Here is a 26688-nt window from a genome sequence, read left to right as displayed (position 1 = left end):
ATGATTAGTTGTGTATCACAAGATGGTAGACTCTGTTGATACAGTCATGCCTTCCAGTTCTTGTTGACTATTTTATTGTTCTGTCAGTAATGCACCTTTCTGAAGACCTGCTTCTTCATGTTTGCAGTCTCCCAGTTACCTTCCTGCAATAAAACTATTTTAAAACCAGTTACAACCTCCTGCCTCAGTTTTCTGCACTAGGGTTAACAAACCCCTTTAACACCCAGTCTTCACAATATGGCATCGTCAAGGTCTTAAGACTGTCCTGATGAAATTTCAGTTTCCAGTCTGTTTATCTGGCTAGGCACATGCCATAACATTACATATGCATATTTAAGTTCCATGAAAGGTCATATTGTTTTCATTCAGTTCATTGTCTCCAACAACTGTCAACTGTCATTAACTTCCATAACACTGAAAGACCTTGTCAAAACTCTGTCGCGTCTTGGCTCTCAAGAGGGCACCTTAGCGCACGTTTTTCAACAATTGGGCCATGAGGGGGACGACCGCCCCTTGTGCACACCACTGGGTCCAAGAGACTTTTTATTAATCTAAGTACATCTGGAGGGAGGGGCTCAATTTCCATAATCCTTTATCGGGTGCAGTACACTCATTTGGCCAGCAGTTCCTGTTTAATGGCGAAATGTCAAAATTCCTCACATCGCCACAAAGCAACCAAATCCCTAATCAGAAAGCTTTTGATAACTTTTCATCTCCAATGTCTCAAGATGTTTCTGAGTGAATTTGAAGTTGGTCGGATTAAATCCCTAGGACAAGTTCGTTAAAGTACGAGGCGAGGAAAACGCCAAAATGGCGCCAAAAACGCAGATTCGATACAAAATGGCCGACTTCCTGTTGGAGTGAGGGTATGGGTCCAAGAGACTTTTTAGTGCGTCTTTACACAATACATATGTGTACCGAATTTCATTCATCTACGTCAATCTTGAGGGAGGGGCTCAATTTTAAAATTTTCTATTGGGTGCAGTACCCCCATTTGGCCAGCTGTTCCTGTTTAATGGCAAAACATCAAAATTCCTCACATCACCACGAAGCAACCAAATCCCTAATCAGAAAGTTTTTGATAACTTTTCATCTCCAATGTCTCAAGATGTTTCTGAGTGAATTTGAAGTCGGTCGGATTAAATCCCTAGGACAAGTTCGTAAAAGTACGAGGCGTAGAAATCGCCAAAATGGCGCCAAAAACGCAGATTCGATACAAAATGGCCGACTTCCTGTAGGAGTGAGGGTATGGGTCCAAGAGACTTTTTTGTGCGTCTTGACACGACACATATGTGTACCGAATTTCGTTCATCTACGTCACTCTGTAGGGAGGGGCTCAATTTTTTAATTATCTAGGGGGCGCTATTGAGCCATTTTGCCTTATGAGCATATGGGTCCAAGAGACTTTTTTCTGCGTCTTTACACGATACATATGTGTACCAAATTTCGTTTGTCTATGGCAATCTCACTCGAGGGGCTCGATTTTTTTTAATTTTCTAGGGGGCGCTATTGAGCCATTTTTTCTCGCCCATTTTCGGCATCCTTAAAATATCAAATTTTTCGCCGGATTGGACATGATTGCAAATTTTGGTGACTTTTCGGGCACGTTTAGGCTGTCAAAAAGGCGTTTGTTTTGTATAATAATAATAATAATAATAATAATTTCTACAGATACAATAGGGCCTTCGCACTGTATAGTGCTTGGGCCCTAATTAAAGCTGCAAGCAGCGATGATCGGGCCCAAGCTCCCCTGCCGCGCCACTACTGAGCGAGACTTGGTCTGATGCATACAGAGTCAATATAAAGTTGGTTGGATTAGGAGGAATTTATTAAAGCATGTGGTGTGAAAATTCTATCAAACCGTGCCAAAATTGCAAAGTCACTTCAAAATGGCCGACTTCCTGTTGGAGTGAGGGTATGGGTCTAAGATACTTTTTTGTGCCTCTTTATGTGATACATATATATACCAAGTTTTGTTCATCTATGTCAATCTGGAGGGAGGGGCTCAATTTCCTTAATCTTCTATGGGGTGCAGTACCCCCATTTGGCCAGCATTTACTGTTTAATGGCGAAACGTCAAAATTCCTCACATCGCCACGAAGCAACCAAATCCCTAATCAGAAAGTTTTTGATAACTTTTCATCTCCAATGTCTCAAGATGTTTCTGAGTGAATTTGAAGTCGGTCAGATTAAATCTCTAGGAGGAGTTCGCTCAAATGCGATGCGTGGAAAACGCCGAAATGGCGGCAAAAATGCAGATTCGATACAAAATGGCCGACTTCCTGTTGGAGAGAGGATATGGGTCCAAGAGACTTTTTGGTGTGTCTTTACACGATACATATGTGTATGGAATTTCGTTCATCTACGTCACTCTGGAGGGAGGGGCTCATTTTTTTAATTATGTAGGGGGCGCTATTGAGCCATTTTGCCTTGTGAGCATATGGGTCCAAGAGACTTTTTTGTGCGTCTTTACATGATACATATATATACCAAGTTTTGTTCATCTATGTCAATCTGGAGTGAGGGGCTCAATTTCCTTAATATTGTATGGGGTGCAGTACCCCCATTTGGCCAGCAGTTCCTGTTTAATGGCGAAACGTCAAAATTCCTCACATCGCCACGAAGAAACTAAATCCCTAATCAGAAAGTTTTTGATAACTTTTCATCTCCAATGTCTCAAGATGTTTCTGAGTGAATTTGAAGTCGGTCGGATTAAATCCCTAGGACAAGTTCGTTAAAGTACCAGGCGTGGAAATCGCCAAAATGGCGCCAAAAACGCAGATTCGATTCAAAATGGCCGACTTCCTGTTAGAGTGAGGGTATGGGTCCAAGAGACTTTTCTGTGCGTCTTTACACAATACATATGTGTACCGAATTTCGTTTGTCTAGGACAATCTCAGAGGTGGGGCTCGCTTTTTTTAATTTTCTAGGGGGCGCTATTGAGCCATTTTTTCTCGCCCATTTTCGTGATCCTTAAAATATCAAATTTTTCGCCGGGTCGGACATGATTGCACATTTTGGTGACTTTTCGGGCACGTTTAGGGGGTCAAAAAGGCGTTCATTTTGTGAGACGAATAATAATAATAATAATTTCTACGATTACAATAGGGCCTTCGCACTGTATAGTGCTTGGGCCCTAATTAAAGCTGCAAGCAGCGATGATCGGGCCCAAGCTCCCCCGCCCCGCCACTACTGAGCGAGACTTGCTGTGACGCATACAGAGTCAATATAAAGTTGGTTGGATTAGGAGGAATTCATTAAAGTATGTGGTGTGAAAATTCTATCAAACCGTGCCAAAATTGCAAATTCACTTCAAAATGGCCGACTTCCTGTTGGAGTGAGGGTATGGGTCCAAGAGACTTTTTTGTGCGTCTTTACACGATACATATGTGTACCGAATTTCGTTCATCTATGTGAATCTGGAGGGCGGGGCTCAATTTCCTTAATCTTCTACGGGGTGCAGTACCCCCATTTGGCCAGCTGTTCCTGTTTAATGGTGAAACATCAAAATTCCTCACATCACCACGAAGCAACCAAATCCCTAATCAGAAAGTTTTTGATAACTTTTCATCTCCAATGTCTAAAGATGTTTCTGAGTGAATTTGAAGTCGGTCGGATTAAATCCCTAGGACAAGTTCGTTAAAGTACGAGGCGTGGAAAATGCCAAAATCGCACATATTTTTCAAAATGGCCGACTTCCTGTTGGAGTGACATCATGGGTCCAAGAGAGTTTTTGGTGCGTCTTTACATGATACATATGTGTACCAAATTTCGTTTGTCTATGTCAATCTGAGTTGAGGGGCTCAATTTTTTTTCAATTTTCAAGGGGGCGCTATTGTATCCAGTAGGTGGCGCTATGGAGCTGACACAGTATTGATACATATACGTGTTCAGGGCGGGACCCTCTACATGTGTGATTAATTTGGTGTAGATAGGACGATGTCTGTAGGAGTTATAAGGACTTCCTGTTTAATGGCGAAGGATCGAATGGCGAGGGAAATTGTCGGCGCCGCCACGGCCAAACCGGATCCCTAATCAGAAAGTTTTTGATAACTTTTCATCTCCAATGTCTCAAGATGTTTCTGAGTGAATTTGAAGTCGGTCGGATTAAATCCCTAGGACAAGTTCGTTAAAGTACGAGGCGTGGAAAACGCCAAAATGGCGCCAAAAACGCAGATTCGATACAAAATGGCCGACTTCCTGTTAGAGTGAGGGTATGGGTCCAAGAGACTTTTTTGTGCGTCTTTACACGATACATATGTGTACCGAATTTCGTTTGTCTAGGACAATCTCAGAGGTGGGGCTCGCTTTTTTTAATTTTCTAGGGGGCGCTATTGAGCCATTTTTTCTCGCCCATTTTCGTGATCCTTAAAATATCAAATTTTTCGCCGGGTCGAACATGATTGCACATTTTGGTGACTTTTCGGGCACGTTTAGGCTGTCAAAAACGCGTTTACTTTATAGGAACGATAATAATAATTAAAGCTGCAAGCAGCGATGATCGGGCCCAAGCTCCCTCGCCACGGCACGACTGAGCGAGACTTGCCACGACGCATCTTCTGAGTCAAATGGAAACAAACAGCGTCAAAATTGCAAATTCGATACAAAATGGCCGACTTACTGTTGGAGTGAGGGTTCCTGTTTAATGGCGAAACATCGAAATTTGTAACACAGTGGGAGGATCATGTACATGTCTTCAATCCTATTATATTGTTAATGAACAATTTTAGAGAAGTCACTAAGTAACACATATACTATTACTCATACGTCATGTTGTAGTGTATGATGTGGAAAACACACCATGTAAATCTCATGATACTTTTCACATGAGGATGACTTCCTGTGTCCAGTAGGTGGCGCTATGACAGAGGGACAATATTGAAGGTAAAATGTGTTCAGGATGGGACTCTTATCATTCATAGGGAATCATCACTGAGAGGTCAGAGACTAGGTGACAAACATGTGTTTTATGTCTGAAAATGAACAACATAAAATATATTGACTAAATATAATCAGCTAAATTAACTGAGCTGTTAAACCTTTGTTATAAGACACTTATCAGATTTTTACCATTAGAAAAAGCTGTCAGAAATATTTTCTTTGTATTTTGTCTTTTTATGTCCCTCATAAGTTTCCTTAAAGGAGAAATGGGTTTTTCTAATCACTCAAGTCTGAGGTGTATTGTGTGTTTGAGGAGCTTGGTTTATTCTGGATGGATATTTCTCTTCATGTGAAGCTGTTACAGCAGGGTTTAAACTGGCTGATATAATAAATGTGCTAAAAAAGGAAAGAGTATATATACATGTATTGATTGTTCTGTGTTTACTTAATGTAAATGTAATTTATTTATGAAATGTTTTATTATTATCAGTGCAGGGACAGAGGACACACACACAGCGTTTTTGTTCAGTTAGTTAAATTGATATCAATCCTGTTAAACTGTGTCTTACTGTCACTTTGTAATTGGCATGTCCTTCTATGTTTAAAAGCGATGGTCTGTAGAAATGCACAAAAATATACATAGATGTTTACAGCTGTGTAACAGTTAATACTAAGGGTTTTGTTTATTGAGCTTAGTGCATTAAACTTGAGTCTAAATACAGTCTCTGCTGCTTTGTTACTGATGTATATAAACTTTCTATTCATTCAGATGCCTCGTATGAAGTCCTTCCGCCGTTCCCAGGCCGCCAGGAGGCGAGTGGAGGAGCAGAGCATCATCATGCTCAGTCCTCAGCAGTCTGTGTGTGTGTGTGTGTGTGTCTGTGTGTGTGTGTGTGTGTCTGTGTCTGTGTCTGTGTGTGTGTGTCTGTGTATGTGTGTCTGTGTGTGTGTGTGTCTGTGTGTGTGTGTCTGTGTATGTGTCTGTGTGTGTCTGTGTTTGTGTGTGTGTGTGTGTGTGTCTGTGTATGTCTGTCTGTGTGTGTGTGTCTGTGTGTGTGTCTGTGTATGTGTGTCTGTGTGTTTCTGTGTGTGTGTGTCTGTGTATGTGTCTGTGTGTGTCTGTGTTTGTGTGTGTGTGTGTGTGTGTGTGTCTGTGTATGTCTGTCTGTGTGTGTGTGTCTGTGTATGTGTGTCTGTGTGTGTGTGTGTGTCTGTGTGTGTGTGTCTGTGTGTGTGTGTCTGTGTATGTGTCTGTGTGTGTCTGTGTATGTGTGTCTGTGTGTGTCTGTGTTTGTGTGTCTGTGTTTGTGTGTGTGTGTCTGTGTGTCTGTGTATGTCTGTCTGTCTGTGTGTGTGTGTCTGTGTGTGTCTGTGTATGTGTCTGTGTGTGTCTGTGTTTGTGTGTCTGTGTTTGTGTGTGTGTGTCTGTGTGTCTGTGTATGTCTGTCTGTCTGTGTGTGTGTGTCTGTGTATGTGTCTGTGTGTGTCAGTGTGTGTCTGTTTGTGTGTCTGTGTGTTTGTGTGTGTGTGTCTGTGTGTCTGTGTATGTCTGTCTGTCTGTGTGTGTGTGTCTGTGTGTTTGTGTGTGTGTGTCTGTGTATGTCTGTCTGTCTGTGTGTGTCTGTGTGTGTCTGTGTGTCTGTGTGTGTCTGTGTATGTGTGTGTGTCTGTGTGTGTGTGTCTGTGTGTGTGTGTGTGTGTCTGTGTATGTCTGTCTGTGTGTGTGTGTGTGTCTGTGTATGTGTGTCTGTGTGTGTCTGTGTTTGTGTGTCTGTGTGTTTGTGTGTGTGTGTCTGTGTGTCTGTGTTTGTGTGTCTGTGTGTTTGTGTGTGTGTGTCTGTGTGTCTGTGTGTGTCTGTGTATGTGTGTCTGTGTGTTTGTGTGTGTGTGTCTGTGTTTGTGTGTCTGTGTGTTTGTGTGTGTCTGTGTGTATGTGTGACTGAGAGGTCAGAGAGTAGGTGATAAACTGAGCTCCTCCTGCATTTGTTTTATGTTTGAAAAATGAACAATATAAAATATATTAATTAAATATAATTTAATCAGCTAAATTAACTGAGCTGATCATCATTTTTTTCTTGTTGTAAAACAAATCAGAAAAAAAGATTTTGTACAAAAAATATCAGAAATATGTTCTTTGTGGTGTATTTTGTCTTTTTTATGTCCCCCATGAGTTTCCTTGAAGGAGAAATGTTTTTTTCTAATCATTGAAGTCTGAGGTGACATGTCTCCCTTAATAAAAAACACTCCGCCATTATCTGTGCAGCAGGATCAATTGTCCTCTTTGTTTAAAACAAAAGATTCCCGCCATTAACTGTGCAGCTGGATTTTGATTGGTTGAATTTTTTTTTTTTTCAGGTTGAGCTCCAGGGGTATAAATAGTTTGCACGGAGCTCCAGAGGGCGTTGTTCTGCTTTCCCGCTGGACAACTTCACACTGCCTGACCGAGCGATTTTGAGAGAGAGAGAGCATTGCTGATTTCATCGAAGGATTCACCAGGATTATCACTCCCTTTCACCGGATTTGACACATTTCTCTTGGATTAACACTTTTTCTTGGATTTTACTTGTTTTTACTGCATTTTTTAACAGTTTTCCCAGTTTTTTTCTTCAGTGTTTTACAGGCCTTTCTTCATCCTTGGCTTTGAGGACTTTATTCGAGCTCACAGTAAGTTATTCTTAATTTATCACTTTAAAAGGTACAAATGTACAGTGATATATCTCTCTCACAGAGTTATAGTTGGATATATTTCTTAAAAAATGTATTTATTAGGCCAGACGGGCTGTTGCTAGCTGCTAGCAAACCGCTAATGCTATTAGTTAGCTAACAGGCTAATGGTATTCCATTCATTTGAATTTTCATGTGCTAACGCTAATGCTATTAGCTAGCTGCTTAGCATGCTAACAGGCTAATGCTATGCCAATAATTTGCTGGTTCATGGGCTAATGCTAGTGCTAACTGCAGTCACTGCTGTGTGTGGGTGCTCTTTAGCATACGCTAGCATTATGCTAGCGGATTTTTACATGACGTTTCAGAGCTATAAATAGCTACTTATCTGTTGTGTTATTAGCGACATGCTATTTTATGGCTATGAGAGACACTGTGATGTTTATTAACGTCCGTTTTTATGTAAATAAAGTATGGCTTACAAGGTGAATTTAGGCTGTTATATTGGTTACAGTCTGTAGTCATCTCTGTGTGTGTGTGTGTGTGTGTGTGTGTGTGTGTGTGTGCGCTGCGCGCTGCTGTTACACACAGACAGGTGGATTAAACGTGTCTGCACAGTATTTTGGTGACATGGAGAGTTGTTTCTACTGCTCCTGGTTTGCTGTGTTTTACCTGCTTTATTGATTGAGTAACTTTGAGTTATGTGGCTTATATATGAGTTACGATGGTCGTTAGCATTATGCTGCTGGATTTTTACATGATGTTTCAGAGCTATAAATAGCTACTTATCTGTTGTGTTATTAGCGACATGCTATTTTATGCCTATGAGAGACACTGCGATGTTTATTAACGTCAGTTTTTATGTTAAAGTATGGTTTACAAGATTAATTTAGGCTGTTATATTGGTTACCTTCTGTAGTCATCTCTCTGTGTGTGTGTGTGTGTGTGCGCGCGCTATTTTGGTGACATGGAGAGTTGTTTCTACTGCTCCTGGTTTGCTGTGTTTTACCTGCTTTATTGATTGAGTAACTGAGTGTATTTTTCTGAGTTATGTGGCTTATATATGAGTTATGATGGTTGTTAGCATTATGCTGGCGGACTTTTTCATGATGTTTCAGAGCTATAAATAGCTACTTATCTGTTGTATTGTTAGGGACATGCTATTTTATGGCTATGAGAGACACTGTGATGTTAACGTCAGTTTTTATGTTAAAGTATGGCTTACAAGATTAATTTAGGCTGTTATATTGGTTACCGTCTGTAGTCATCTGTGTGTGTGTGTGTGTGTGTGTGCGCGCTGCGCGCTGCTGTTACACACACTCAGTTGGTGACATAGAGGGTTTTTATTACTGCTCCTGGTTTGCTGTGTTTTACCTGCTTTCACACAGAGGTTATTGATTGAGGGTATTTCTCTGAGTTATGTGGCTTATATATTTTTATGATGCTCGTTAGCATTTGTTAGCATTATGCTGCTGGACTTTTACATGATGTTTCAGAGCTATAAATAGCTACTTATCTGTTGTGTTATTAGCAACATGCTATGTGTGTGCGCTGCTGTTACACAGACACACACACACACACACACACACACAGCTGGACTGTGATGGAGGAGCTTGATAAGTTATATTAAGTGATGCTTTATTTTGTGTGTGTTTTGATTGTGTAACTTTAAGTGTATTGTTAGCATTTGTTAGCATTATGCTGCCGGACTTTTACATGAGGTTTCAGAGCTATAAATAGCTACTTATCTGTTGTGTTGTTAGCAACAAGATAGAATTTAAGCTGTTATATTGATTACAGGCTTTAGTCGTGTGTGTGTGTGTGTGTGTGTGTGTGTGTGTGTGTGCCCGCTGCTGTTACACACACACATAGTTGGTGACATGGAGGGTTTTTATTACTGCTCCTGGTTTGCTGTGTTTTACCTGCTTTCACACAGAGATTATTGATTGAGTGTATTTCTCTGAGTTATGTGGCTTATATATTTTTATGATGCTCGTTAGCATTTGTTAGCATTATGCTGCTGGACTTTTACATGATGTTTCAGAGCTATAAATAGCAACTTATCTGTTGTATTGTTAGCGACATGCTATTTTATGGCTATGAGAGACACTGTGATGTTTATTAACGTCCGTTTTTATGTTAATAAAGTATGGCTTACAAGGTGAATTTAGGCTGTTATATTGGTTACCGTGTGTGTGCGCTACTGTTACACACACACACACACACACACACAGCTGGACTGTGATGGAGGAGCTTGATAAGTTATATTAAGCGATGCTTTATTTTGTGTGTGTTTTGATTGTGTAACTTTTAGTGTATTGTTAGCATTTGTTAGCATTATGCTGCCGGACTTTTACATGATGTTTCAGAGCTATAAATAGCTACTTATCTGTTGTGTTGTTAGCGACAAGATAGAATTTAAGCTGTTATATTGATTACAGACTTTAGTCACGTGTGTGTGTGTGTGTGTGTGTGTGTGTGTGTGTGGCACACCAGTGACATAGAGCGGAATTATTATTTTATTATTTATTTTACTATCATGATTATTATAATTATTTTGTTGTTGTTCTTCCTCCTGAAAGTTAGATTGGATGTTTATTGTGTGTTTGAGGAGCTTGGTTTATTCTGGATGGATATTTCTCTTCATGTGAAGATGTTACAGCAGGGTTTAAACTGGCTGATATAATAAATGTACTAAAAAAGTAAAGAGTATATATACATGTATTGATTATTCTGTGTTTACTTAATGTAAATGTAATTTATTTATGAAATGGTGTATTATTATTATTATTATTATTATTATCAGTGCAGGGACAGAGGACACACACACAGCGTTTTTGTTCAGTTAGTTAAATTGATATCAATCCTGTTAAACTGTGTCTTACTGTCACTTTGTAATTAGTATGTCCTTCTATGTTTAAAAGCTATGGTCTGTAGAAATGCACAAAAATATACATAGATGTTTACAGCTGTGTAACAGTTAATACTAAGGGTTTTGTTTATTGAGCTTAGTGCATTAAACTTGAGTCTAAATACAGTCTCTGCTGCTTTGTTACTGATGTATATAAACTTTCTATTCATTCAGATGCCTCGTATGAAGTCCTTCCGCCGTTCCCAGGCCGCCAGGAGGCGAGTGGAGGAGCAGCGGATCGTCATGCTGGGTCCCCAGCAGCCTCCTTGTGACACCCTTGCACGTATGTAGTCAACTATTATTTTAATGAATATTTTCCTTCATATGTGGAATGTTGCAGTTTTCCTATTGGGAAAGTGTGTTGTGTTTTGGATATGTTGTAAATGATGTTTTTATCTTGGCTTCATCTAGGCCGTGGCACCGGCTGGCGCCACAAGGTGAGGAAGTGGCCGACCTCTGAGCTGACCGGCCGTCAGCACAAGTTGGTCCTTCCAGCTGATGCCCCCGACAAGAAGGTATTATTATTATTATTATTATCATTATTATTATTATTATTATTATTATTATTATGATGATCATATATATTTTTTTTAGAATTTAATAACAAACAATTTGATCCGAGGAGTAATTATTTCCATTATTTAAAAATATATATCTTGTGTTGTTTCAGTTGGTCCTTCTTGTCGGTGCCTCGCATCTGCGAAGCTTCGCAGATGGTGTGGTTCCGATGCCGGAGGGGTCCCTGTCCTTCGCTGTCATGTCGACGCCGGGGGCCTGTGCAGCTCAGTTGCGGACCGAGGTGCTGAACGCTACGGTACCTCGGGTCCCTGACTTGGTCTGTCTCATGGCTCCTAGCAACAACTTGACAGCGAGCCGGACAGTGGACGAGGGCCGGGCCGACTTCGCCAGGCTCCTGTGCACGGTCTGCACACGCTGGCCTAAGGTAAGCGCATTTGTCATTACAATGATTATTATTTCGGTTATTATGATTGGTTGTATAATTATAACATGGAGGTGAGCTTGGGTTGGGCAGGTTGGGAAGGAGCAGCGCCAGGTGAGTTGATTGGTACAGTTGGACTAATTGACTAATCAAGCTCTCCTTTCACACTGTAGTAGGTGCTGGACAGCGTGGTGGCTGCACAGAGAGAGTGGAGGAGCACCGGAGCAGAAAAAGGCTGGCGAGTTGGTCGTTGCGGTGGAGAGCCCGGTGTAAAGCACCAGCACCTGAGAGCTGCGCAAGTTTTTGTGTGGCAATAAAAAATGTTAATTGAACTGTGTCTGACTAAACTGTGTTGAGGGAATTTATAGTGGCAGCAGCTTGTGCCACAAATGAATTTGATTGTGAAAAGACTTTTGTAATGAAATCTTTTATTTTATTTTATTTTTTCTAGGTGATCGTCATGGACTTCGTGCCGCGTTTGGTTGTGGATGAGGACCTCCAGGCCCACTTCCGGAACGCGTTCAGCCAGGTCGCTGCACGCATGGGTATGTTAAAAAAGAGAAAAAAATAGCCTTAATGTGAATTATGTTGTCTCTGAATATTTCAGTAATTAATGTTTTTTTTTCCTGTAGGTGTCCCGTACATCCATCTTGCGGACGACTTCCCCACGCGGCGTCTTGAGCTGTGGAGCAGAGACGGCGTAAGTAGTAGTACTACTTCTTTGTAGTTGAAATGTGACAACTTGGAGAGTCAAATTTCTGATGTGTAAATCGATTTTTCATGTGTTGTTTTTGCAGATCCACTTGAGTGACAGCGCTGGTATGCGCATCCTTCGGGAGTCACTGTGGAGGGCCGCTCTTCTGCATCTGGCGACGCCGCCACCAGAGCCCAGGGTGTCTCCGAGGACCTCGCCAGGGACGCCTCGTCGCCTTCCACGAGTGGTCGTCAAGGGGGAGATTGTCGTTCCTCGGCAATCAGACCCCTTCGACTGGTCGCTCGTGGAACGGTGCAGAAAGGTAAGGATTTGATTTAGACTTTTTTTTTTAAAGTAACATTATAACAATAAGGTTTGCCTTAAAGCTGCAGTTGGTAACTTTGAGCAGAGAGAGGACTTAGCATCAAATTTGAAGAAGTACAACTGTCAGATCCCTCCCCCTCCCTCTCCGCTGCACTCCTGCCTCCAAAGTCCCTCCCCCAGAGGAGGCTGACGTGCACGCGACCAAGTGATCGGTAATACATGAGCTACACTCCACACAGCTAGATATAAAACGTTTACAGTGACTTTCACATGGCTATACCTCACCTAGAAACTGGGAGACATGAGCTTGACCGGCTCTGATTGGGTCTGTTTTCCGGTCGTGGTGGATTCTGGCAATTTGCAGTAGGAGCAGTTTGTTTTTTTACAGATTACTAGTTTCATGTAATGCTGTCTTTACATAGTGACAGTCTTAGCAAATATGACAAAGTTACTTTTTTATAAGACTTACCAACTGCAGCTTCAATCTGTTTAATACAAACTTTGGTCATTACAGAGGAGACGTTCCAGCGAGGAGGAGTCGTGCGGCGCGGGTCGAAGTGGGAAGCTCCAGCAGGCGGTCAGTCTATTTGTGTTATACTTGAACTTTATCATTGATATTTTTAGTGATCATATGTGTATTATATGTCAAAGCAAGTTGTCAGTAATAGTCTGTCTCCATTATTATTTCACAGCTGGAGGTGTCCTTCCCACTGAACCCGGTGCGGTTCAGCAGCGCGGTGATGGAGGCGATGGACAGGGTCGCTCCATCTGATCTCTCCAGCCCTGAGATGTGCACTGCGCCAGCCGGCAAGAAGGTAAGCTACATGCAAATGATATGTGTTGGTTGAGGCTTTCTAATGAATTAAATTGATTTCAAATTTTAAATTTGATGTTAATTAATATTTTCATGTTTTTCTTTTAGAAACCCCGCGTGGACCGTCAGCCCAAGGCCGCCACTTCCAAGAGGAGACGGGCTCGACAGCAGGTTAGTAATTGATGACATTTTTGTTTGTATTATGTTTGGAGTGAAACCATGAAAAAATGTGTGGATGGAGTTGGTCAATCATTTTTGGTTTTTCTCGTCTTCTAGGTAAAGGCTGTTGTCGAGACTGCTCCTGTGGAAGTGGTCGTGACGCAGAGGGAGACTCCTGCTGCCTGCGTCACAGGTAAGATTGACCCTAGTTCTAATGCTGTCCTGAAACATGTAATGCACTTTGAGTTTGAAAACATGTTTTTAACCATGTCACATGTGTCCTCAGAGTCATCGCTCCCCAGCCCCGTGGACGTGGTCGTGACGCAGAGGGAGACTCCGGCTGCCTGCGTCACAGGTAAGATTGACTCTAGTTCCTGATTAGCCTTAACGGTCATTTATTGATGGAGGTTGAAAACATGTTTGTTAACCATGTCACGTGTCCTCAGAGTCATCGCCCCCCAGCCCGATGGAGGAAGACTTCCCTAGATGCGTCAAAGGTAGGACAGATTTTGATTCTTCTAGTTTAGGTTCAGTGTGTTCGGACACTGATGTTCCTACTGACCATGATGACTGTACATCTGCTAAGGTTAAATGGGTTAGGGGGACCTTCCATCAGGGCAATGGTAGATTTAAATACCCAGGGCGTCAGTGTATGGCCATAGCTTTAGCAAGCTTGGCTAAACACACAGTCAGTAGTGTGTTCTCGTGGCGGCGTCGTGATTTGGATCATGTTCTCCATCTAGGCGATGACTTGTATGCGTTCTTGCGTGAGAACAACAGGATCGGTGGGACCTCTGAGTTCTTGTGTGTTCCTGAGTTGCCAGGACAACATGTTTTTGACGGGCAGCAGTTTACGTTCGATTATGGTAGTGACTATGTTAGTGGTGTGGTCAATGTAGTTGATGGAGAACTGGTTGAGGCTGGTTGTCACACCTCTCTCCTAAATGGATTGGAGAGGATGCTTGATAACTATAGCACGTGCTTACTGACCCTGGGTTGTAATACTTGCGCGGTTATTAATCAGAACGGTAGATATGCAGTTGTTGATTCACACGCACGCAGCGCTGCTGGATTGGTAGGTGTTTATGGTAGAAGTATAGTTGCGTATTTTAGTTGTGTTAGAGACCTGCATGAGTATGTATGCAATCTGGCTGCATCACTCAATGCAAGTCATGAAGCTTTTGAGATCGCTGGTGTGCGTGTGTTTCACGTGGTGTTTAATGATGCTCCTGCAGCTGATGCAGATGTAGCAGTTGTTAGTGGTGATGCTACTGCAGATGAGGTCGTGTCTGTTATTGTTAGTGGGGAGGCTCCTGCAGCTGATGCAGATGTTGTTAGTGGGGAGGCTCCTGCAGCTGATGCAGATGTTGTTAGTGGGGAGGCTCCTGCAGCTGATGCAGATGTTGTTAGTGGGGATGCTCCTGCAGCTGATGCAGATGTTGTTAGTGGGGATGCTCCTGCAGCTGATGCAGATGTTGTTAGTGGGGATGCTTCTGCAGCTGATGCAGATGTTGTGTTTGTCGGTGATGGGACGTGCAAACAGCTGCAGTTTGATCCCCTTAGTAAGGAGGTTGCCCAGTTGGTTTGTAAACGGGTAAATGTAGAGTTTGAGAAGGTTGATGAGGTAGTGTCTGCAGGAGTTGGTTTGTTAGGGTCTCCTTGTAAGAAGGAGAACATAGTGGCTGATGGGAACTGTTTCTTTAGGGCAGTGTCTCTAGCTGTGAGTGGAACACAGAAGAGTCATAGGAAGATTAGACTCGCTGTTGTTAAGCATCTAGAGAAGAATGCATCACAATACAATAGCATTTTGAGAAGTGAGTATTCTTCAGTGGCAGATTATGTTAGGGAGTCAAAGATGAGCTATGTTGGCAGCTGGGCAACAGAGGTGGAAATTCAGGCAGCAGCAGATTGTTTAGGAGTTAATATGTTTACATTTTGTGATGGTAGATGGTTAGAATATAGCTGTAAGTTTAATGGTTTGTCTAGACAGGGGATTTATTTGGAAAATAGTAATGGTAACCATTATGAAACAGTTGTTTGTGTTCATGAGCCTCATGAACGGAGTAGTTGTTATGGTTTGTGTAAAGTCAATAGCTCAGATTCTAAAGTTTATAATGTGAGACGTCGTAGTGTACAGAGTTGTTCTTTGGAACGTGCAGATTGTACAGGTGAAGATAGTAGTTTTTCTAAATATTTGATGAAGAAGAAGAAATTTCAAAGGAAAACTGAATATCAGGAAAATGTGTTGTTTAGGCAGAGAATGAAGGAAATTAGTATTGAAAAGTATAGGAAAAATGTGTTGCATAGGCAGAGAGTGAAGGAAATTAGTATTGGGAAGTATAGGGACAATGTGTTGCATAGAGAGAGACTTAAAGCAAAGAGTGTAGGGAAGTATAAGGATAATTTGTTGCATAGAGAGAGACTTAAAGCAAAGAGTGTAGGGAAGTATAAGGATAATTTGTTGCATAGAGAGAGAGTTAAAGCAAAGAGTGTTGGGAAGTATAAGGATAATTTGTTGCATCAGGAGCAAGTTAAAGCAAAGAGTGTAGGAAAGTATAGGGAAAATGTGGTTCATAGGCAGAGAGTGAAGGAAATGAGTCGAAGAAAGTATCATGGGGACTCGGAGCATAGAATTCGTGTTGTAGAAGGTAATAAGTTGAAGATGGTAGACATAAAAGAGAAACGGAAGCAGTTTGATTTTGTGATGGACCAGTTTTTGGATAAGGTTAAAGATGGTCCAGATTTTGTGTGTTCAGTTTGTCATAGGTTGTTGTTTAGACGGCAGGTTGTAAATTGTAGGAAAGAGAATTACAGCAAGAATAAGGCATTAGCTTCATTAGCAGATAAGTGTATTAGTGAGGACTATTTACACAAGTGTAGTAAGGACTGTGTAGTGCCGTGTCAGTGGTTAGATTCAGCGAGAGGTCAGTTGTGGATTTGTCACACGTGTCATAGTAAGCTTAATAATGGTGTACTGCCACCTGAGAGTTCAGTTAATAATTTGAAACTCGATCCTATTCCACCGGAGTTGGCGTGTTTGAATAGTTTAGAGCAGCATTTGATAGCGTTACACATACCGTTTATGAAGATGTTGGCTCTGCCTAAGGGAGGTCAGAATGGAGTGCATGGTCCGGTGACATGTGTTCCTGCCAACATAGTGGAGACCAGTAAATTGTTGCCGCGCTCCAATATGGAGGGATCTTTGTTGCTTGTGAAGTTGAAGCGTAAGTTGACGTATAAAGGTCATTATGAGTATCAGTTTGTGGATACTATGCGCGTTAGGAAGGCTTTGCAGTTTTTAAAGGATACAAACGTGTATTATAAAGACGTTGATTTTAATGAGGAGTGGCTAAATGCATTTCTTAGGGAAGAAGATGAGGCAGTTGTTGAACCAGAGGTTAATGTTAATGCAGAAACTGGGGAAGATGAAGATGTTTCAGATGAGCTTTTACATGATAGGCAGCAGCATTGTATGTTTCAGGACACGTGTTTTATGCCTGTAGATATAGGTCAGGAAACATTAGATCAATATTATGAGGGTGTGTTGAATGTTGCGCCTGCAGAAGGTAACAATCCTGTTAAGTTACTTTCTGATCAGGAAAATGAGGCTAAATGTTTCCCAGTATTGTTTCCTCTAGGTGGTAAGACGTATCATGACAGTAGGTCTAGTCGTTTAACGTTGTCTCGGTATTTGAATAATAGGATTTTGCATGCTGACGGTAGGTTTTCTAGAAATGTAGAGTATATATTTTTCGGTCAGTACATGTCTGAGGTTCAGCAGGTTGTGTCGAACGTGTCAATCGCCCTGCGGAAAGGTAAGGGGCGTCCTTCTAAGAAGGTAGGTGGTCAAAGTGTAAGGGACTTAATAAACGATGAAGAGTCCATGAAAAAGTTGTTGGAGTTTGATGACGGGTATCGTTTTCTGAAGCCGATCCGAGGTACCCCGGCTTTTTGGCAGGAAGCCCAGCGTGGGTTAGTTGCGTCGGTCCGTCAGCTTGGTCTGCCTACTTGGTTTTGTTCATTTTCTTCTGCAGATTTGAGATGGACTAATTTACTAGGTAGCATTTTGAAGCAGGAAGGTAGGACTCAGACTGCAGAAGATTTAGAGTGGGCAGACAAGTGTGAGTTACTGCGTCGTAATCCGGTCACTGCAGCGAGAATGTTTGATTATCGCTGGCATGTGTTTTTGAGGGAGGTCCTTATGTCCCCCTCCAATCCAATTGGTAAAATTGTCGATTTCTTTTACAGGGTAGAATTTCAGCAGCGCGGTTCACCACATGTACATTGCTTGTTTTGGATCGAAAACGCACCTAAAATTGATGAAAACACGGACGAAGAGGTCGTGGAATTTATTGATAAATATGTGACATGCGAGTTACCGGCACAAGATGAGACATTATTGGACATTGTCACATCTGTACAGCAACACTCAAAGCGACATTCTAAAACTTGTAAAAAGAAAAACACGGCTTGTCGTTTCAATTTTCCAAAAGTGCCATCCACTCGTACATTCATTTCTCGTAGTCCATCAGCGGAAGAACTAAAAAATAAATGTAAGTGTGAGGAATCCGCAGCGTGTACATGTGGTAAACGAAACATGAAAAAACCAGATCTCATGAAAAGAGATTACGCAGAAGATATAGTGGGACGTATTAAGGCAGCTGTATTAAAGGAAGAAAATAGTAACCTCACTGTTGAGGAGTTGTGGCAGCGTTTAGGGATTAGTCAAGCTACGTTTGAGGCTGCATATAAACGTATCGCCAAAAAGACAACGGTTGTCTTGAAGAGGCAGGTTAATGAAGTCTGGATTAATCAGTATAGTAAGCCGCTGTTGAAATGTTGGAATGCCAATTTAGATGTCCAATTTGTAGTAGACGCGTACGCTTGTATTGTTTATATTATTTCTTATATCTCTAAGGCAGAGAGAGACATAGGATTGTTGCTAGGGAACGCCCAGAGGGAAGCGTCAAAGGACGGGAACGTTAGTGCCAAAGAGGCTTTGAAAAGTTTAGGTAGTGTTTATCTGCACAATAGAGATGTGAGTGCTCAGGAAGCTGTCTATAGGTTAAGTGGCATGCACCTGAAGGAATTCTCTAGGAAGGTTGTATTTATACCTACAGGAGACAATATAGTTAAGATGAGTCTTCCTATAAGTATATTGAGGGAAAAGGCAGAGTCTTCAGATTGTAATGTAGATGACATCTGGATGACTAGTATAATTGATAGGTATAAGAATAGGCCTAGCGATAGTACATTTAATGATATGTGTATAGCCACATTTGCGTCGGAGTATCGTGTGTTAGCTAGAAATGAGAAATGTAAGGATAAGATTCAATTGAAAAATGATTGCGGATTTGTCGCTAAAAGAACAAATACTGAACCTGCAGTAATTAGATATGCGCGCTTTTCGGAGACTAAAACTCCAGAATTATTCTATCAGAGTATCCTGCAGTTGTTCTTGCCGTATCGTTCTGATAAGCAATTAAAGCCAAAGAAATTTGATACATACGGACAGTTTTATAAAGATGCGCGTGTTAGGTTTAGTGATAGGACAATGCATTCGGTTAAGGATGTCGTAGATTTGAATAGAGGCAAATTTGAAATTAATGCCGACGAGTTGGACGAGATCCTGGAAAATATAGCAATAGATGGTGTAGCAGAAGATGCCTGGGGTGAATTGTGCCCAGAGCAGGAAGTAGAGAGGTTAGAGTGTGTACAGGAAGAGGAAGAGAGAAAGAAAGGGCAGGTTTTAGATGGTGATGATGATGTTGATCATGAAAACGTCCCAGACTTAGCGGTGTGTAGGGAACAGGTGGTTCATATAGAGAAGAGGAATAACATTATGTGTAGGACTGATGGCTTGGCTCTTATTAGGTCTTTAAATGAGACTCAGCGGTGTGTTTTCTATCAGGTGAGGCAGTGGTGTTTAGATAGGGTTAGAGGGAAGAAGCCACATCCCTTTCATGTATTTGTTACAGGTGGTGCAGGGACAGGAAAGAGCCATTTAATTAAAGCCATTCAGTATGAGGCTATGAGGTTGTTGTCAACAGTCTGTCGTCAACCTGACAATATTTGTGTCTTGTTAACAGCTCCTACGGGGATTGCTGCTTACAATTTACATGGAACAACCATACATCACACATTTAGCATTGGCAAAGATGTTCGCCTTCCCTACGTACCTTTGGGTGAGGAAAAGGTGAACTCTTTGCGTGCTAAATATAGTGATCTTCAAATTTTAATTATAGATGAAATATCGATGGTTGATCACAGACTGTTGACGTATGTTCATAGTAGGTTGAGACAGATTAAACAGTCTGGTGATTTGGCTCCGTTTGGGAACGTCTGTGTCATAGCTGTAGGAGATTTTTTCCAGTTGCCTCCAGTTAGAGGGAAACCTCTTTATGAAGAGGAACTTGGAGTCAACCTGTGGTCGAACCTTTTTAAGGTTGTCGAGTTGACAGAAGTAGTTAGACAGAAAGATGGTGAGTTTGCGTCGTTGTTAAATCGCGTTAGAACTCGTTCAAAAGGGACGGCAATGTTGAATAGCGACATTGAAATATTAAAGCGTTGTGAAACCGGTGAAGTCAGCTCAGCTTTACACATTTTTCCGACGAATAGACAAGTAAATGAGCACAATGATGAAGAACTGTTGAAGACATGTCCTGAGTATGAGGAAATAGAGGCTCAGGACTATGTCAATGATAAAAAAACAGGTGAGTTAGTGTTGAAGAGTGGCCATCACACAAAGACATATAACACGTGTTTAGCCCAAGTGTTGTCATTAGGTAAGGGTGCACGTGTTATGTTGTGTAAAAATGTGGATGTGTCAGATGGTCTAGTTAATGGTGTGTGTGGCTTTGTGACAGATATAGTTCATTTAGACAAGAAAAAGTTTCCTCACAGAGTGTTTGTTAAATTTGATGATGATCATGTTGGTGCTCAGAGGAGGAAACAGTGTGCAGGTAGTTTGTCAGTTGTAGCGGGTTCTATCAGTATTGAAGCAGAGGAAGAAAGGGTGACTAAAAAAGGTGGCATGCGTCGTCAGTTTCCACTTAGACTTGCGTGGGCGTGTACTGTACATAAGGTACAGGGTATAACTGTTGATAGTGCTGTGGTGTGTCTCAAGAAGGTGTTTTCTGCAGGTCAGGCGTATGTGGCCTTAAGTCGTGTTAGAAGTTTGTCAGGGTTGGTGATTCAAGACTTTGATGATAAGGCCATTTATTGTAAGGATAATATTAAGGATGCTATGCAGAGTATGCCCCAATATTTGATAGGAAATAACATTAGGCACAAATTGGATACAAATACATTCAATGTTTTTTTGATGAATGTACAAAATCTAAGTAAACATGTATCAGATTTGGCTTCATGTACACAGCATTTACAGCTTAACTGTATTGCTGTGACAGAAACATGGCTACCTGCTGCATCTACAGAAGCAGTAAACATCGAGGGCTTCACTTTTCACAGTAGTCCTCGAAGTTTATCTTATAACAGTGACCATCCAGCACTGATTGCACTGCAAGGACAACAACATGGTGGTGTTGGCTTGTACAGTGCAGACAACTTGGCCTCTAATATTATCCAAATGCCACCATTCAATTTAGAATGTATAGTTTATAATTGGCTAGAATATAATCTATTAGTAGCAGTTATTTATCGGCCACCGTCATATCCCATGTCTCTGTTTAAAGAACACTTAGGGAAATTACTTGATTGGCTACATCCTAAAAGTAACAATATTGCAGTCATGGGAGATTTTAATGACGATCTCTTGAAATCATCAAGTCTCTGCAAACTTCTAACAGACAAAGGGTTTGTTCAGTTAGTAACGCAGGCGACAACAGAGCAAGGGACGTTGATAGATCATGTTTATGTGAATACATCAGATTATGAAGTTGAGTGTGAGGTTGTGCCTGCGTATTTTAGTGATCATGAGGCGATTGTTTGCGGTTTTAAATGTATAAATGTATAAATAGGAAGAGTTGTCATAGTAACTATAGGTTGTGGTGTTTCCAGTATCAGGTAGAATGGATTGCGCGTTAGTTGATCATGTGTATGTAGGAATATTTTTATAATCATAATAATAATGTATCTGACTAATAGGTGGTTGGTTAGTTGTAGACTTGTAATTAGTGGTCATTATAGTTGTAGATGTCAGTCTTGTGGTCAGCTGTATGTTCTGTAATGCTTTAATGTATACAACATGGGTCAAAAAGTGATTTTTTAAAATTTTGATTAATAATTGAAATTGTCAGAAATCATGAACTATATAGGATTTTTTTTTAAATGTAGGAAATGACCCATGGTGTGCATTAGAGGATGTTTGCATGGCTTTATCTATGTTGTATGTGATGTTGTGTTTTGTTATGTTATTTATTATATTGTTATTTATTATGTTGTAGGTTTTCTTTTTCCTACATTACAACAGCATTTAGAACATGTATTGATAAATATTTGGCTCATTGAACCATTTATTCAAAACTGCACTATTTGCATAGTTTTCCACATTTGTTGAACAAATAAATTGTAGTTGTCATTTTGACATATAATAAAATGCTGTTGCTAATGTAGGTTTTGCTTTACCTACCATGTTCAGACTAAAAGCAAAAGGCACTGGTAATGGTACTCCTAGTTTATACTGGGATGGGGTTCGATTCCCTGCGGTGCCCTGCTGATTGGTTTGGTATTTACATGAAAGGTTCAGTTCATTGTCTCCAACAACTGTCATTAACTTCCATAACGCTGTCAAAACTCAGTCTGTCTCCTGTAGTTGTGCTTTCTCCTCTGTCTCCTCTCTTGTCCTGTCACTTTCTGCAGAAGGAGTGGAGACGAGTGAGACCAGCTGTCATCAATTATGATTAGTTCTGTATCACAAGATCATAGACTCTGTTGATACAGTCATGCCTTCCAGCTCTTGTTGACTATTTTATTGTTCTGTCAGTAATGCACCTTTCTGAAGACCTGCTTCTTCATGTTTGCATGTCTCCCAGTTACCTTCCTGTAATAAAACTATTTTAAAACCAGTTACAATCTCCTGCCTCACTTTTCTGCACTAGCCCCTAAACATCCAGTCCAAGAGACTTTTTTGTGTCTGTACATGATACATATGTGTACTGAATTTCGTTTGTCTAACCCTAACCCTATGTCAACCTGAGTGGAGGGGCTCAATTTTAAAAAATATTTCTAGGGGGTGCTATGGAGCTGACACAGTATTGATGCAAATACGTGTTCAGGGCGGGACTCTCTACATGCGTGATTAATTTGGTGTAGATCAGACGATGTCTGTAGGAGTTATAAGGACTTCCTGTTTAATGGCGAAGGATCGAATGGTGAAGGAAATTGTCGGCGCCGCCACAGCCAAACCGGATCCCTAATCAGAAAGTTTTTGATAACTTTTCATCTCCAATGTCTCAAGATGTTTCTGAGTGAATTTGAAGTCGGTCGGATTAAATCCCCAGGACAAGTTCGTTAAAGTATGAGTGGAAATCACCAAAATGGCGCCAAAAACGCAGATTTGATACAAAATGGCCGACTTCCTGTAGGAGTGAGGGTAAGGGTCCAAGAGACTTTTTTGTACCTCTTTACATGATACATATATATACCAAGTTTTGTTCATCTATGTCAATCTGGAGGGAGGGGCTCAATTTCCTTAATATTGTATGGGGTGCAGTACCCCCATTTGGCCAGCTGTTCCTGTTTAATGGCGAAACGTCAAAATTCCTCACATCGCCACGAAGCAACCACATCCCTAATCAGAAAGTTTTTGATAACTTTTCATCTCCAATGTCTCAAGATGTTTCTGAGTGAATTTGAAGTCGGTCGGATTAAATCTCTAGGACAAGTTCGTTAAAGTATGAGGAGTGGAAATCGCCAAAATGGCGCCAAAAACGCAGATTTGATACAAAATGGCCGACTTCCTGTAGGAGTGAGGGTATGGGTCCAAGAGACTTTTTTGTACCTCTTTACATGATACATATATATACCAAGTTTTGTTCATCTATGTCAATCTGGAGGGAGGGGCTCAATTTCCTTAATATTGTATGGGGTGCAGTACCCCCATTTGGCCAGCAGTTCCTGTTTAATGGCGAAACGTCAAAATTCCTCACATCGCCACGAAGCAACCACATCCCTAATCAGAAAGTTTTTGATAACTTTTCATCTCCAATGTCTCAAGATGTTTCTGAGTGAATTTGAAGTCGGTCGGATTAAATCTCTAGGACAAGTTCGTTAAAGTATGAGGAGTGGAAATCGCCAAAATGGCGCCAAAAACGCAGATTTGATACAAAATGGCCGACTTCCTGTAGGAGTGAGGGTATGGGTCCAAGAGACTTTTTTGTACCTCTTTACATGATACATATATATACCAAGTTTTGTTCATCTATGTCAATCTGGAGGGAGGGGCTCAATTTCCTTAATATTGTATGGGGTGCAGTACCCCCATTTGGCCAGCAGTTCCTGTTTAATGGCGAAATGTCAAAATTCCTCACATCGCCACGAAGCAACCACATCCCTAATCAGAAAGTTTTTGATAACTTTTCATCTCCAATGTCTCAAGATGTTTCTGAGTGAATTTGAAGTCGGTCGGATTAAATCCCTAGGAAGAGTTCACTCAAATGCGATGCGTAGAAAACGCCAAAATGGCGCCAAAAACGCAGATTCGACACAAAATGGCCGACTTCCTGTTGGAGTGAGGGTATGGGTCCAAGAGACTTTTTTGTGCGTCTTTACAGGATACATATGTGTACCGAATTTCGTTTTTCTAGGTCAATCTGGAGGGAGGGGCTGAATTTTTTAATTATCTAGGGGGCGCTATTGAGCCATTTTGCCTTGTGAGCATACGGGTCCAAGAGACTTTTTTGTGTGTCTTTACACAATACATATTTGTACCGAATATCGTTTGTCTACGACAATCTCAGTGGTGGGGCTCGCTTTTTTAAATTTTCTAGGGGGCGCTATTGAGCCATTTTTTCTCTCCCATTTTCGTGATCCTTAAAATATCAAATTTTTCGCCGGGTCGAACATGATTGCAAATTTTGGTGACTTTTCGGGCACGTTTAGGCTGTCAAAAAGGCGTTTGTTTTGTATAATAATAATAATAATAATAATTTCTACAGATACAATAGGGCCTTCGCACTGTTGAGTGCTTGGGCCCTAATAATCTTGACGATTACAATAGGGCCTTCGCACTGTATAGTGCTTGGGCCCTAATTAAAGCTGCAAGCAGCGATGATCGGGCCCAAGCTCCCCCGCCCCGCCACTAATGAGCGAGACTTGCTGTGACGCATCTTCTGAGTCAAATGGAGACAAGCAGCGCCAAAATTGCAAATTCACTTCAAAATGGCTGACTTCCTGTTGGAGTGAGGATATGGGTCCAAGAAACTTTTTTGTACCTCTTTACATGATACATATATATACCAAGTTTTGTTCATCTACGTCAATCTGGAGGGAGGGGCTCAATTTTATTAATCTTCTATGGGGTGCAGTACCCCCATTTGGCCAGCTGTTCCTGTTTAATGGCGAAACGTCAAAATTCCTCACATGAGCATATGGGTCCAAGAGACTTTTTTGTGCGTCTTTACATGATACATATGTGTACCGAATTTCGTTTGTCTATGTCAATCTGATTCGAGGGGCTCAATTTTTTTAATTTTCTAGGGGGCGCTATTGAGCCATTTTGTGTAGTGAGGATATGGGTCCAAGAGACTTTTTTGTACCTCTTTACATGATACATATATATACCAAGTTCTGTTCATCTATGTCAATCTGGAGTGAGGGGCTCAATTTCCTTAATATTGTATGGGGTGCAGTACCCCCATTTGGCCAGCAGTTCCTGTTTAATGGCGAAACGTCAAAATTCCTCACATCGCCACGAAGAAACTAAATCCCTAATCAGAAAGTTTTTGATAACTTTTCATCTCCAATGTGTCAAGATGTTTCTGAGTGAATTTGAAGTCGGTCAGATTAAATCTCTAGGAAGAGTTCACTCAAATGCGATGCGTAGAAAACGCCAAAATGGCGCCAAAAACGCAGATTCGACACAAAATGGCCGACTTCCTGTTGGAGTGAGGGTATGGGTCCAAGAGACTTTTTTGTGCTTCTTTACAGGATACATATGTGTACCGAATTTCGTTTTTCTAGGTCAATCTGGAGGGAGGGGCTGAATTTTTTAATTATCTAGGGGGCGCTATTGAGCCATTTTGCCTTGTGAGCATATGGGTCCAAGAGACTTTTTTGTGTGTCTTTACACAATACATATTTGTACCGAATATCGTTTGTCTACGACAATCTCAGTGGTGGGGCTCGCTTTTTTTAATTTTCTAGGGGGCGCTATTGAGCCATTTTTTCTCCCCCATTTTCGTGATCCTTAAAATATCAAATTTTTCGCCGGGTCGAACATGATTGCAAATTTTGGTGACTTTTCGGGCACGTTTAGGCTGTCAAAAACGCGTTCGTTTTGTGAGACGAATAATAATAATAATAATAATAATTTCTACAGATACAATAGGGCCTTCGCACTGTTGAGTGTTGTCCAGAAGAAGATGAAAGAGAGGAAGACTTGGCACTTTCTATTGATAAGGTATTATAATAATGCCTTTACTCAGTACTTGATATCTGAACAGGCTGTAAACTATTAACATAATAGTAATTTTGTTTATTAAATAGATTCAGTGCTCACACTTTCAGTGTTCTATAAATATATTTACCAACAGAAAATATAATAAATAAATGTTAATTGTTTCAGTTGCCATCTTGCCTGTTGGAGGAGATCTTTGCTGAGGTTGTCCTGAGTGATGGAGATCTGGCAATACTGACCCTCTCCTTGGTGTGTCACCGCTTCCAAGAAGTGAAGGTTCAGAAGAAAAGCTCATTTCATGAGGCTTAACAGTAAGATTTAGAAACACAAAACATATGTTATATTTATAAACCACACTTTATTTTATAGGTGTTGCAACATGGAGCAAGTTCTCAGAAGCATACCGAGCATTCATAATATAATAAGACAGGTTTCCATTACTAATGTTATAAACGGTGACAAACCTATTTATTATTAGTAGAAACACATGTCGCTGAAAAATACATTGAAATGTCTATTGAAAAAAGTTTTCATGTTCATTGAATGTTTTTAAAATCAGCCTTCAGTTAATAGTAGACTTTACATTGTTATCATGGTGGAATAATGTGTCCTCACATCAATAATCATCTCAAGTGATTCAACATGTCTCTTTAACTTTAAGTGTTCGTGTAGTAAGTGTTTATGTATCAATCCGTCATTTTGCGCTGTTTCGACTGAGTTTCTG

General features: G+C 41.0%; 1 protein-coding gene across 1 annotated transcript; it reads left to right on the top strand.

The window, feature by feature from the left end:
• The first annotated feature begins 10630 nt into the window (after nucleotides 1–10630).
• On the top strand, nucleotides 10631–21362 carry LOC128362378 (uncharacterized). Its single transcript, XM_053323118.1, has 13 exons — nucleotides 10631–10739; nucleotides 10868–10971; nucleotides 11127–11399; nucleotides 11573–11695; nucleotides 11848–11941; nucleotides 12029–12096; nucleotides 12194–12412; nucleotides 12929–12991; nucleotides 13107–13229; nucleotides 13337–13399; nucleotides 13505–13580; nucleotides 13674–13742; nucleotides 13834–21362. Exons 1-13 carry the CDS (start codon nucleotides 10631–10633, stop codon nucleotides 21360–21362), a joined length of 8913 nt encoding a protein of 2970 aa, XP_053179093.1.
• The last annotated feature ends 5326 nt before the right edge of the window (nucleotides 21363–26688 follow it).

Source organism: Scomber japonicus, chromosome 7, assembly GCF_027409825.1.
Source record: "Scomber japonicus isolate fScoJap1 chromosome 7, fScoJap1.pri, whole genome shotgun sequence".
Classification (NCBI taxonomy): Eukaryota; Metazoa; Chordata; class Actinopteri; order Scombriformes; family Scombridae; genus Scomber; species Scomber japonicus.
The sequence above is the reverse complement of the archived record's forward strand: the minus strand, read 5'-3'. Positions and strand labels throughout refer to the sequence as shown.

What these genes read in the sequence shown, in the direction of transcription:
- LOC128362378 (XM_053323118.1), top strand. Translation starts at nt 10,631, where the DNA reads ATGCCTCGTATGAAGTCCTTCCGCCGTTCCCAGGCCGCCAGGAGGCGA. An exon ending in AGCTGTGGAGCAGAGACGGC is followed by an intron (nt 12,097 to 12,193) that starts GTAAGTAGTAGT and finishes TTGTTTTTGCAG; the next exon opens with ATCCACTTGAGTGACAGCGC. An exon ending in GTGGGAAGCTCCAGCAGGCG is followed by an intron (nt 12,992 to 13,106) that starts GTCAGTCTATTT and finishes ATTATTTCACAG; the next exon opens with CTGGAGGTGTCCTTCCCACT.